The sequence below is a fragment of the Mus caroli genome, unplaced genomic scaffold (assembly GCF_978045245.1).
Source record: "Mus caroli unplaced genomic scaffold, Mus_caroli_1 scaffold_18, whole genome shotgun sequence".
NCBI lineage: Eukaryota > Metazoa > Chordata > Mammalia > Rodentia > Muridae > Mus > Mus caroli.
The window spans coordinates 69,199,205-69,213,451 of NW_028227273.1; the positions used below are offsets into that span (position 1 = coordinate 69,199,205).

General features: G+C 41.8%; 1 protein-coding gene across 2 annotated transcripts in view; it reads right to left on the reverse strand.

Annotated features, from left to right (window-relative positions):
- Meiob (meiosis specific with OB-fold) overlaps window positions 1-13,740 on the reverse strand; it is a 28,214-nt gene extending 14,474 nt beyond the window's left edge. For both annotated transcript variants that reach the window (XM_029471679.2, XM_021149016.3), the window contains exons 1-5: window positions 13,501-13,740; window positions 6,906-6,987; window positions 5,486-5,543; window positions 3,677-3,808; window positions 2,173-2,245 (exon numbers count right to left, since the gene is read on the reverse strand). In XM_029471679.2, coding sequence (XP_029327539.1) covers window positions 2,173-2,245; window positions 3,677-3,808; window positions 5,486-5,543; window positions 6,906-6,974 — 332 coding nt within the window. In that variant the 5' untranslated portion in view covers window positions 6,975-6,987; window positions 13,501-13,740. The remainder of the gene's footprint in view (window positions 1-2,172; window positions 2,246-3,676; window positions 3,809-5,485; window positions 5,544-6,905; window positions 6,988-13,500) is intronic.
- Between the last annotated feature and the right edge of the window lie 507 nt (window positions 13,741-14,247).

A 14,247-nucleotide genomic window follows, 5' to 3' on the forward strand; every position in this document is an offset into this window, starting at 1 on the left:
TGGCCCTGGTCCCCTGACTCATCTCCTCAGGGACTCATCCTTCACATTACAGCCAACTTGGTCTTCCTAAGCAGGATATTATTTTCCAGCTAAAAGACTTCCTGTTCCTACTTCTCCCTGAGAAGTGAACATCACTAAGAAGTGTCTCTGCTTCTCCCTTTCCTCACTGCTCTGTAGTCCCGCTATGCCAGGTTATTAGGCTATGAAATTGCTATTTTAGGTGAATGTTTGTTAAATGTCAGCAGTGTGCTGTTGCTCAACCTAAAAGTTAATTATTCAAGATATTCTGGAAAATGCCAAGAGGTTTCACATTTGTTGGGTCTCCCAAACATGTCCCTCCCACCTCCCATACATATTTACTAAAAATCAATCAATTATGTGACTGTCTCTAATCTAGGCATGGGTAGAACATGATACAAAATACACTTAATCTCATAAGCTCATATATGTGAGCAGGAATCATAAAAAAATCATCTCATCTCAGAATGTGATCTGGATTCCAACACTAAGAGTAGGGAGAAAGTCCTGCTGAGTGACTGGAAGGGTTAAATGAGTTAACATTCAACCTGAAGAATCACACATTCAGGTAGATAGGAGAGTGTTCTGTGCAGAGGGACTAGAAAGCAGAATGTATCTTAGGGCAGAGTGAGTCCAGGTGTTCATTAAAAGGAAAATTCTCAGTGGCTGCAAAGAGTCAAGAGCCATTTATAGACCAGCATGGAGTTAGCTGGCACAGAATTGCCCCTGTACAGAATCACCTTGGAAGTAAGGCTTCCTCTCTCATTCCCTACCCCATCCTGATAAGAAATGAACTACAGGCAATGGATAATTCAGGATACAAAAGCTCTGACCCTCTGCATAAGGTTATGCTCCAAGAAGAGCACACTCCAGAGCTTGCTTCCTCCTGAGCTCCAGCAGCAGCCGATCCCCAACCCCATCCTTGCAGGGTTCTCCTAAGAGCCCTCCCTCAATAGGCCACTCGGAAAGAATTTTTCTATCAAGTTCTCCCTCCAGGGAACCTGACCTAAGACAAAGGGCATATGAGAGGATTAAGAGCGGGATACAATATTATATACTGCCAGTGTTTATCTTTGTTTAGAGATTTTTTAAAATATTTATTTTTGTGTGTATTTGTTTTCATCTATGGAAGTCTATGCCATTTGTTTTTGTGGTGTGCAGAAAGACCAGAAGAGGGTGTGAGCTTCCCTGGACCTATCTGCCTAATAGGAATGCTAGAACTGGATGCAGGTCTTCTGCAAGGGCAGCAAGTGCTCTTAATTGCTGAGCCATCTTTCCAGCCCTTCTAATTGCTTAGTTTTATTCTAACTAGAGTCTTGTTTTTACAAACCTAAGCATTCAGACTCCATATCTGAAAATTCTGCATCCACAAACCCAAACAATCATGTATCAAATTTAAAAAAAACACTATAACTAATACAAATATAGCATAACTACTCACATGGCACTTATATGACATTAGGTGTAACAATGATTTCAAATATAGAGGAAGTTGTGTTTAAGTTGTGTGTAAGGGATTTGAACACCCATGGATTTTGGTAGCCTGGGAGACTTTTTGATTTAACCCTACACAGATACCAAGAGAAAATTAGCTTTTTGTGATTATAAAAATTATAAATTATGTAATTATCTTAAAGATAAATATTCTGGGCTGGTGAGATGGCTCAGCGGGTAAGAGCACTGACTGCTCTTCCAGAGGCCCTGAGTTCAAATCCCAGCAACCACATGGTGGCTCAAAACCATCTGTAATGAGATCTGATACCCTTTTTTGGTATGTCTGGAGACAGCTACAGTGTACTTATGAATAATAATAAATAAATCTTTGGGCCAGAGCAAGCAGGGAATGAACGAGCAGAGTTGACCAGAGTGAGCAGAGGTCCTAAAAAAAAATTAAATTTCCAACAACCACATGAAGGCTCACAACCATCTGTGCAGCTACAGTGTACTCATATACATTAAATAAATAAATAAATAAATAAATAAATAAATAAATAAATCTCTTTTTTTTAAAGATAAAGATTCCAAGAAAGAATTCATCAACTCTTTTCAAATTGAAATAGGGCAACTTCTGAAAGTTTTCTGCTAATTTGATATAAAATTATTAATATCATTCTAGCACAAAAATTTTTGTTCTCTGGGTGGACAGATATTTACCTAGGAGTTGCAGGGCTAAACTTTTCTTCTCTTTCTGTGTCCTTTCTTTGGATCAGGGGATTTTCAATTATCACTAAAACAGAGGGCAAAGTATAGTAACATCACAAAAATCACCAGAAGATTAATCAGAGCTAAGTATACAAAACAACGACCTTCACTCTGGGGGTTCCATCCTCCACAGGCATCTTTTCATGTCACTGTGAGAAGAGGGATCCTGGAATGTAGTCATCAGTTAGCACCACATAGCATTTGCAGGGCATTGCGTTTTAAGTCCCAACATGTGACCTATACTATTACTTTATTGACTTTCTTTCATCCAACATTTGATTTGGTTACAACACAACCTTCAGAAAAACCAATGTTTACCTGACCTTTACCCCACATCTAACTTCACAAACAATTCTTTATTTATTCTCACAGCCATCAACCTATAACATTTTAATACTTAAATTTCTCTGTACACTGGATGTTCTGGCATTCATTCAAAGAATATTTATAACTGTACTAGGCTGGTGAAGTTTTCAAGGTTTTCTGTCTTTATAGGTCACATGTTTGGCAACATTATTCATTTCACATCCCTGGGGCATACATGGTACAATGGTTGAGTACACATTACTGGATACTGTTACCTGCCATGTGCAGTGTGTTTGGCACTGCAGCATTGGAGATGAGTGGTCTGACTCCCTACCCCCTCTTCCCTCTTTTTTTCTGTCATAAGGGAAAACTGGAACACAGGCCTCTTATTCCTTGTCTAAGCTGAAATTGTCATCTATTGTGAACTTGTATACTTTATACTAGTACTCTTTCCTTAACAGTCACAAAAAAACTAATGGGTCTTATTTCATGGGTGAAAACCAACAAGACTTTGTTCTTAGAGCCACAGTGTAAGTAACTACTAACCCTAATATATGTCTATAGAAAGATACAGAGTTATAATAGCAATGATGGGGCTTAGGCCAGCTGGAACATGAAATAAACAAAAGGTGGCAAAATATCTAATTAGAGTGCCACTTCTGTACCAGGAAACGTGGAAGGCAGCATGGCGTGGTGCACTGTTCCGTCAATGCTGGCTTTCTTTGATAGGCATCAGAATAACTGCGTGTTACTTTGTTATGACTGCACTCAGCCACAAACTTATCACAAGAACAGTACTGTAAAAGGAATACTTTTTAAGTGCTGCTAGGCATGAGAGGACAGGCCTGTGATCTCAGCACTTGGGAGGCCGAGGCAAGAGAGCTACCACTTCAAAGGAAGTTACCTAGCAAGTCTCATTTGGTCTCTGTCTGTCTCTCTGTCTCTATCTCTATTGCTGTCTCTCCGCCCCCCCAGTTTTGTTTGTTTGTTTGTTTGTTTTTGAGATAGGGTTTTACTATATAAGAGTGGCTGGATTGAAACTGGTTATGTGGACTAGGCTGGCCTCAAGCTCATAGAGACCTACCTACCTCTGTCTCCCAAGTGCTGGGATTTAAGAAATCAAACAAACAAAAGAATCCTGCCCGCTTACCACACTCAGCAACCCTGAAGCTCTCGGACATCGAGCGGATGTAGTCCTCACTGCCCCAGGAGGACACATTCACAAAGTGACATGGTGAGTCACGAATGGTGAAACTGAAAGTGTATCTTTCTGATCCAATATCTGAGGAAAACCAACGTTTTTATATTCCAGATGAATATGATTTTGAACAAATCATTACTTAAAAATAATCAGTTATTATCATTATTATGATAAAATACTTAGACTACTGAAACACATGGTAGACATTTCCTATGTTTACTTTGTTTTATTTAGTTTTGGTTTTGCATGTTTCATTTTTGCTTTGTTTTTCAGACAGGGTAGAGCAAGTCAGTCGTGGACTTTTGATGACTAGCAACTAACACATTCCCTAATATACATTACACTGCACTGTGCTTCCATGCACTTCCAAGTACAGTGGAGCAAAGGGCCACGGTAGCTAGATCTCACTACGGCCCTTATCTCCCAGAGCTGTGTATTCAAAACAAAGTGACATTCAGCCCGGAATAGTCCAGCTGTTAGCTTACATTTCCTATTTTTCAATTATTATACTCACAAAAACCTAATTTGGTATGAATTATTTCATAGGTAAGGCCCAACAAGATTAAGAAATGCTTTCCCCAAAGTCATAATTCATACCTAAATAGTTGTTTCAAAACAACTTGTATGCAACTAAGGGACCACTAGAGGTCAGCAAGTGTACTTTTTTCCAGAATGAAATTTTTCTGTTGCTTTTGTTAATTTAAAAAGTAATACAAGGGGTATGGGGAGGGTATGGGGGACTTTTGGGATAGCATTTGAAATGTAAATGAAGAAAATACCTAATAAAAATATTTTAAAAAGAGAAAAAAGTAATACAAGGGTTTAAAAAAAAAGTAATACAAGGGGCTGGAAAGGTGGCTCAGCATTTAAGAGCACTGACTGCTCTTCCGGAGGTCCTGAGTTCCAGCACCCACATGGTAGCTCACAACCATCTGTAATGGGATCTGATGCCCTCTTCTGGTGTGTCTGAAGATAGCTACAGTGTACTCATATACATAAAATAAAGAATTCTTTTAAAAAGAAAGGTGAGGGGGAGAGAGAGAATGAATTATCAAACTCTTATATCAGTTGAATTCCCTCTTCATAGGTGCACGTAAGAAAGATCTTAGAAGCCAGGGAGTGTTGATGCATACCTTTAACCCCAGCACTCAGGCAGAGGCAGAGAGGCAGAGAGGCAGAGAGGCAGAGAGGCAGAGAGGCAGAGAGGCAGAGAGGCAGAGAGGCAGAGAGGCAGAGAGGCAGAGAGGCAGAGAGGCAGAGAGGCAGAGAGGCAGAGGATCTCTGAATTTGAGGCCAGCCTGGTCTACAAAGCAGTTCCAGGATAGCCAGGGACACACAGATACAGAAAAACCCCATCTCAACAGAGAGAGAGAGAGAGAGAGAGAGAGAGATTGAGAGATTTTAGATCACTTAGTGACTAAGGCCAGTAAATCTAGTTGGAAATTCATACTCTCATACTCTTAGACACTATTGTATCTGATGATATGAAACTACAAATTAATGAATTGATAAATTTGATTAACTATTTGTTAAAGCCTTTAAAATATAGTTGGAGACTATGATATTATATCACTGAAAACACTGTGTCTTCATATTACACTCTTGAATGGAGTGTGATCATACACACATATGTAGGAGGCCTGGCCTTTGCCCTTCAGATATTAAACACACTAGAATTTTAGTCAGTTAAATGTAATTTTTTTGCAGTAATAAGCCACACTTAATGAAAAATTAAGAAAGAGTTAAATAGAACTCAGCTTTTTCTGTCTGGAAAGCCTTTGACATCTGTTTTCCCAATAACTATTCCGATTATTTTCTGAAAAACAAAAGAATAATAGAAGACCAATATTAAACACAGATGTAGATGGCAAATTTAATTTCATGGACTTGTTGTATTTTACTAGCTTTAACAAACATTTTTGACTAGGAAATATTTAAATGCATTTATTCCAGACAAACAGCTAACAATCTTCATAAATATTTAGTTCTCCAAGGAATAATACAAAGTAATGAGACAGTTAACTACTATTACAAATATAATCATTTACTTAACATGTTTTTACTTTATTTTCAATCAGTAGAGGGAGCTATCAATCCTTACAGAACTCATCCAAAACACATGTATAATGAAATTTAACTTGCCATAGTCTTCAAAGCTTTCCTTTACATAGGGCTTTCGAACATAAAACTGCTTAGCTTCTTAATCCAAATATGCTGGGCAATAACATATACTGTAACAAACTTAGATTTTAAAGTTCTAGACCTTAAATCTTGGAGATACTAACATCTCAAAAGTTTTAACGCTCTCTTCTGTGAAGGCCAAAGAAAAAATAAATATTAAAAATATGCCTTAAAAATAAAAGTACCCTAGAAAAACAAACAAAGAAGAAACAAAAGTATCTTTCTGAAAAGAAAACAATGAAACTCTAATGAAGATTCCTAGCAACTGTTTTCAACCTTGCAATAATTTGTGACATTTAAAATACATTTAAAATACAGTCAGGGGACCAGGTGGGTGACTGATAGCCACGCACCTTTCCAGTGGGGGCTGTGGGGGTGGTAATTCAACAGGAGCCAGGGGTCCAGGAGATATGATTGAATGCCTTTTGTCCCATGTAGGTAAAAATTACCACCCACCAGGTCCCTCCAGGGTTCAAGACCTAAGCTCAACTGGAGACCTGGCTGTCTTTGCATAGCCTGTTGCCCCACACCTGGGGAGCTCTAATGGCCAGACACAGCAGCTCCCACCCCACCCCATCTCTAGACTTTGGCAGTAAAGGCCCTCAAGGCAGGAAAGTGGCCAGCCACTGCCCTAAAAATAAAATCTCACCAATCCCTGAGATTGTGGCAGGATCGGTTCATAGTCTCTCCAATACAGGCCACCCTGGAAAGCTCTGCCGGCCCTCCCCAGAAACCCTATTTACACCTTGTGTTCTGCCCAGTTCTCTGCTGCTACTCTCCTGAGCAAAGGCTGCCACCCTCTTGGGTTTTTCCCTCGCAGTAAATATTTTGTGTGAGGTTTGTTGTGTGATGTGACTTTGTGATATTCCTTGGTTCCTGACTTCCAGGATACCTTTCTACCCAAGCTGTAACACTAATGGTGATATAATATAATGTTGTCACACAAAATTTCACGAGCAAATACTTAAATATCAGTAAGATAGTTGTGAAAACCTACCAGATTAGCCATATTTGGATGAAGATCGGAAAGTGCAGTGAAGTTCTGCAATGCAAAGAACTTTGCCATGCTTTAAATCTGTCTTAAAAATATAATTTATATATATATAAATTAAATATTGAAAACAAATAGTTAAAAAATAAATCCCAAACATAAAATTAACCAAGGAAGCACTAGATATTATCTCCTGAAAATTTTTGAAACAGTGAAATATAACTAATTCAGATTTAACCTGTAGAAGACAGGTCCCCAGGCACTAATGAGATGGTTCATTGGAGAAAGCACCTCACAAGCTTTACACTTGAGTTAGATCTCTGGAACCCATTGAAAAAAGTAACGGGTGGTGGGTCACATATGCAGTCCCAACAGTCCTGGGTAAGATGGGAGCCTGAGACAGGAGAACCACCTAGAAGTTCCAGGCTGCCCTGGAGTACTTAGCTAGGGAGAAACAAAAGAAATCCTACCTCAAAAAAGGTGAAAAGAGAAAACTGACTCTCAAAAATTGCCTTTGAACTTCACATATGCACCCATTCCAATACACACATCTTAGACATACATACACACTCATGTGCAAGAGAAAAAGGAGAAGGAGGAGGAAGAAGAGGAGGAGGAGGAGGAAGAGGAGGAAGAGGAGGAAGTGGAGGAGTGCCAGCAACAGGACCACTGAACAACTGGTTTGTCAGATAAAAGGGCGGGGGGAGGACTTGCTCTCCAGCCTGATAATCTGCGCTCATCCTCAGGACCCCATATAATGGAAGGAGAAAGCCAATTACAGTGGGTTGTCCTGTAACTTCAACACCTGTGCTATAAAGGCCATGCCACTACCTCACTTCACAAAATAAACTTTAATTATCATTTGGAATTTTTTAAAAACAGTAGAAAACATGTCCAAGCTAGGTATGGTGGCTCATTTCTTTAACTCCACCACTTGGGAACTTAGGACAGGATGATTAACATAAATTCAAGATCCACTGGGCTCTAGTACAGGCCAACCTGTAAAAGACAGTGAGAACCTGTCTCAAAAACAAACAAAGCAACCACAAAACCCAGGCATGGGGACTGGAAAGATAATAGGCCAGAAATTAAGATCACTTGTTGTTCTTCCAGAGGACCCAAATTTTGTTCCAGCACTCACGTGACAATCATTTATAATTTAATTTCCAGAGGATCAGATACCTTCTTCTGGCCTCTACAGGCACAGTACACAGGTGATGCACAAACACACAAGTAGACAAAACACCCATACACATAAAATAAAAATAGATCTTAAATTTTTAAATAAAGCTGGGCATGGTGGCACAGCCTTAAAGGATGATCAGGAGTTCCACCCTCCATCTGACATATAACATCTCCCAGGGCAGGCTGTGGGACATGAGACCACCTCAAAAAATAAAGCTGACTGTGCAGGTACATACCTACAGTCCCAGCACTTGGGAGGCAGAGGCAGGTGAGTCTCTATGATTTTGAGGGTATCCTGGTCTATGTATTGAGCTCCAGGACAGCCAAGGCTACATAGTGAGAACCTGTCTCAAAAGAAATAAGGGAACCCTGTTCAAGTGCAAAGCATTCTTTTAGAATGACAAAGGTAACCCTGGGCAAATTGGCACATTCTTATTTTAGCTGCTTTGCAGCTCAAGAAACAGAGTTCCAGAACAGCCTGACAGACATAACAAAGGCCTTGCCCAAGATTTTTTGAGCTTAAGGCAACCTCCTGCCTCAGACTCCATAGTATCTGGATGGCAGTTAAGAGCACTTGATCTTCCAGAGCACCATGATAAGCCCACATGGCAACTTACAACCGTCTAGAACTCCAGCTGCAGGGATCCATTGCCTTATTCTGGCCTCCACAGGCCCCAGACACACAACTGATGCACAAACATATAAGCAGGCAAAACACCAATACACATAAAATATTTTTAAGTGACTGTCCTTATTGTGGTTGTTTGAAGGAGAATAGCCCCCACAGGCTTCAAAAGCTCTCACTAGGCCTAGTTTTTGTCTTTCCGGTCTCAGTCTCTCTGTCTGTCTCTCAGTCTCTGTCTGTTTGCTTGTCTGTCTATCTACCTACCTATCTTTCTATCCATCCATTCATAGCTTGCCCGCCCACTTTTTCCCTGTTCTCCCTATCCTCTCTCTCTTTCTGCTTCCTGTGTGGATGTTAGAAATGTTCCTGCTCCTACTGCCATACCATGCTTCCTTCACCATGATGTATTGTTTATCTCTTTCTTCCTCATGTTGCATTTTTATGATAATAAATCACAGCAACAGGACAGTAACCAATTCTGAATCTTTAATGCTATGACTGTCCTCATGTCCTGGCTACATTCAGTACCAGGAAGTAACCCCAACACTTGCAGGGAGCTTGGAATTCAGGAAGCTTGTAGACTTAATAAAAAGAAATATTTTGCATCCCAGCACCACTAGTTTGTGGCCATGTATTTTGACATTACTTTAATTTCCTGATCATTAAAATGTGATTACTATCTACCTTGTACATAATAAGAATTAGAAACTGTGTACAGTGTGTCTAGATGTTCACAGGTTCTCAAGGAATGACATCACTTCTTTTCAATAATATCCAAGGTTTTTGCATCCTAGGCCTTCCAATCCCAGAAGAAACTATTAGCAATTAAAGTGTTAAATTTCTTACGCCTTTTTGTTTTTTGTTTTGTTTTGTTTTTTAATTTCTTATGCTTTTGACTGGTCTGTGCTAATTTATTATGCAATTTCACTTTTTGAAATCCTTGCCATTCACTTATCCATCATCTGAGACTGTCGGTCAGCTCTTGAACTCATGATTTTCTAATTTTGAGGCTAGAACAAATTCTGAGAAATGTAGTTACTTGGATTAAGTGAGTGAACTGAGTGGAGTGGTAGAGTAGAAATAAGGAAGAGCTTTGCTGCATTTATCATGCTAGTGAGCCCAAGCATGTTCATGCTGTGCATGTGCGTGTGCACGAGTACACTAATGCCTTTCTGGACTGCTTGCACTTTTCAGTGTCATGACTGTCCTCCAGGCTAAAAACTAGGAGCTACACTGATGCCTTAGAACTACCTCAGACTTTGCGACCAAAAAGTTCCATTCCCTTTCACTTCATTGCTAACATTTCTATCCCTTTGTGGGATCACTGTGGTGTGCACCTTTGATATCAACATTTGAGAAGTAGAAGCAAGAGAACAAGGAGTTCAAGGCCAGTCTTAGAAATAGCAACCCTTGCCCCCAAATATATACACACCAAATTCTGGCCATATATCCTAGGCTGACTTTGGTTTGTTTTTTTGTTTGTTTGTTTGTTTGTTTGTTTTTTAGGGGGGGTTGTTTTTGGTTTTGGTTTTTCGAGACAAAGTTTCCCTGTGTAGTCTTGGTTATCCTGGAACTCACTCTGTAGACCAGGCTGGCCTCGAACTCAGAAATCCATCTGCCTCTGCCTCCCAAGTGCTGGGATTAAAGGCGTACACCACCATGCCCGGCTGACTTTGGGTTTTTAAAAAAATTATATTTATTTCCTTACTAGAAGGTGGAAGTCAGAGGACAACTGGTGGGAATCAGTTCTCTCCATCTACCACGTGGATTTGAGGGATTGAACTCAAGTCACCAGGCTCCACAGCAAGCATCTTTATCCACTTAGCCATCTCTATACACCCAACTCTATCTACCCAACCCCAACAACCTCAGCCTCTAGAATGGAATTGAGGAATGTGACGCTATGCCCAGCTTTTAAAAAAATGTTTATGGGCGTTTTGCTACACATATGTCTGTGTAACACTTGTGTGTCTGGTGCCAAAGGAGACCAGAAGTGTCAGATCTCCTGGAACTAGAGTTATAGATGGTTGTGAAACACCCTGAGAATCAAACCTAGGTCATCTGGAGGAGCAGCAAGTGATCTTAACCATTGAGCCATCTCTCTAGCCCATTATGCCCAATACTCGGCTTCTGTTCTGATCTTCTCCATCTGTCTGTCTCTTTTCCACATGACAAACCATCTTTTAGATCATGTCACTTCCTTGCTTTATAAACCTTTCCAGAGCATTGAGAACAAAGTCTAAACTTGCTATAGCCTGCAGTGTGAAGAGCCTTTACTGTCTCCACCTCTCTTCAAACCACCCTCCAGTGCCTTACTCCCCTAGACCAGAGAAGATGTGGGATTAGGCAAAAAGCAGCTGCCTTTTTCTTTTTTTTCCCCCAGTCACACCACCTTCCAATCTTCCAAGGACAGGCTCTTCTATATTAGTCCCAAGATGAGGCCTTTCCTGCTACTCATTCTCTGTGTCTGCCTCCTCCTTATAAGGCTGCTTCATTAGATCAGAGCTGTACCTTGTCTCTTCCTCTAATGTAACCACAAAGGACTAGGTACTTCAGGGTATCACACATAGTTGCTACTGTTTGTAGACTGGATTAAATGAAGTCCTAAACAAAAATCATTTTATATTTTGAAGATAATATTGTTACGGCTAACTTTTTAGATAAATATGAATTCTAGTTGAAGAACAGGTGTGGTTTATAGCTTGCTATTCTAGGTAAAGGAAGCTTTCAGACTTTGGAAATGACTTTCCTCTGTTCTCTGTTTTATTCTACAGATCTATGCTAAGGAAGAGTTCTCCATGATGTTATTTCTATACAGGGCATCTTTGCAACCTCTCACCACAAACCACAAGTTTTGTAACAATGTTTTATAAGACTAGGATTTGTTTCTCTTAGTGCAACAAGTCTCCTTTCTTCCAAACACTCTTGAGTTGTCCATTAGAAAGCTGACCTCCTGGCTACCACACTGGAGACAGAAGAAAGTGTTAGTAACTTTCTATGGTAGTACCTAGCACTGCTTTTGTCAAAAAAATAAATAAATAAAAATTTTAAACGTAAAAATTTAGGGGGTGGTCAATAAGATGGCTCACTGAGTAAGGGCTCTTGCTACCAAGACTGGCAACCTGAATCTGATCACCAGAAATCACATGATGCAAGGAGAGAATCAGCTCCCAAAACTTGTCCTCTGACCTCTACACATCCATCATGGCACCTGACATCTTTACATCATCATCATGTGCGGTATGTATAGTTTACATGCACATGTGTGTACATGAATGTACACAAAGGCCAGAGGAAGAAGCCAGTTCTATTTCTCTTTGCCTTATTTCTTTGAAACAGAGCCTCTCACTGAAACTAAAGCCAGACGGGCTAAAGGCTAGGAAGTACCAGTGATCTCTTATCTCCAACCCCCAGAAGTGCAGCCATGCCCCACTTTTATGTGGGTGCTAGGATCCAAATTCATCACATCTGCATCCCTTTGGAATAAGCATTCATCCCTTGAGTCATCTTTCCATTCCCACCCACTCAGTATTTTAACATGTTTCTGATTATTCCAACTGTGTGTCATTCTGGAAAAGGCAAAATCCTGGATATAATGTGGTAACCAGGGGGTGTTATAGGTAGAAGTAAGGGGAAACAAGTGGAACATGAGGTCAGGAAAAGTAATTGTAGGAATATAGGTATTATATGTTTTACTCGTTTTATATAGCTGTTTTAACATATAATATATATATATAACATTATATATATATATGTGTATATACATATATATATAATACATACTCTATCCTCCAGGATCCTATATGATATACATGCATACTGCATGTAGGCTTCTGATATATCCTGTCCCTATCCTTGAGAACCTGACAGGCTCCCTTCCTCCTTAAAACCTCTCTCCCAGTTAGATATGGTGACATAAACCTGCAATCTCAGCATTTGGAAAGTGAAGGTAGGAGAATCAAGAGTTCAAGGCTAACCTCAGCTACACAGTGAATTTTGAAGCCACCCTGGGCTACCTGAGTCCCTGTCTCAAGAAGGGAGGGAGGGAGGAAGGATTTGAAAGGAAAGAAAGAACCAGACAATTCCGGGAAGGTGAAAAGGAAGGAGGAAGGGAGAAAGAAAGGAAGAGAAAGGTAAGCAGGGAGAGGCGAAAGGGAGAAAGAGAACATTTTTCTCCATTTCCTCTGATGCTTGGAGTGGTGCTGGCTTGTAATCCAAACACAGGAGGCAGAGGCAGGTGAATCACAAGTTCAAGGTTAACCTGAGCTACATAGGAAGAGCCTGTTTCAACAAACAAACTAAATAAATAAATAAATAACTAAAAAGGCCTGTCTCTGGAATTTTGTTTTGTTTGTTTTGTTTTTTTCGAAACAGGGATTCTCTGTGTTGCTCTGGCGGCCCTGGAACTCGCTGGTTTGCAACTCTGCGATCTGCCTGCCTTTGCCTCCCCTCTTGCATGCCTGGGGTTAAAGGCGTCCACCACCCCTGCCTGCCTACGGGATTCATTCTTGTCCTGGGGAGGCTGACAGGGTGAGGATGTGGAGCGAAAGCAACTCCATGGGAGCCATCTGCCGCAATGGAACCTGACAGTACGGCTCTGACCTCGAGAGACACGGTGACCTGGGACACTAACAACCTGGGACCGCGACAGCGAGAAACCTGACAGGAAATGGACGGGCTGGGAGGGAGCTGACAGGAGAGGACAGGCAGGGTAGAACCTGACTAGAAGCAACCCCGCAGGGCAGAAGAGACCCGAATGAGTGAGTCTTGACTGGAAGGGACCTGACAGACCGAGGGCCGCGCGCTCCGCGGTGAGCCTTGGGGACGTCGGCGCGTGCGACCCCGCGCGAGTTTCCCCTTCAGCTCAGGCACCAGCTCTCAGAACCGGAGCGCGGTCCCGCGCCGCCGGCCGGATGCCGCAACAGGCAGTCTGGGTCGCGGCTCACCGGATACTTCCGGGCCAGCTAGGTGACCCACGGGGTTCCACCTGAGGCCGGTCACGCTCTAGGCCTTCCCACAGCCCGGTGGGCGAACCGCCTGGTGTCCCCGACCGTTAGCACGAGCCCCGCCCCCGCCGCCTACTGACCGCGCCCCCACTGACTCCGCCCCCAGCGCTTGTGGACTCCGCCCCTGCCGCACGCTGACTCCGCCCCTGTGGCCGCGGGTCTCACGCACGCGTTCACAGTTAAGGGAGAGGCACTACCCCTTCCTTGAAGTGGAGAACTTCGTTAGGACTCAGGTGGTTGAGGGCAACTCGGCCGTAGGTACTGACCCAGAAAAGCCAATTTCGGGGTCACTCGAAGACAGGGGCGGCGACCACGCACCGCACAGGAGCGAGTAAAAGGGGGACGTCTCTAAGGAAGCAGGCTAGGCATTTGCAGCAGTTCTCTGGTTGGGATCCTGACTAGGGTCTCAGGCTGTCCCTACTGAGCAACCCTCATAAATGTCTCATAATTGCACACGTCTCCGTGAAAGCACAAAATTACCTTAAGTGAAATATTCTTAATTTAGAGCAGAAAGTGAACTGAAGAAAGACAC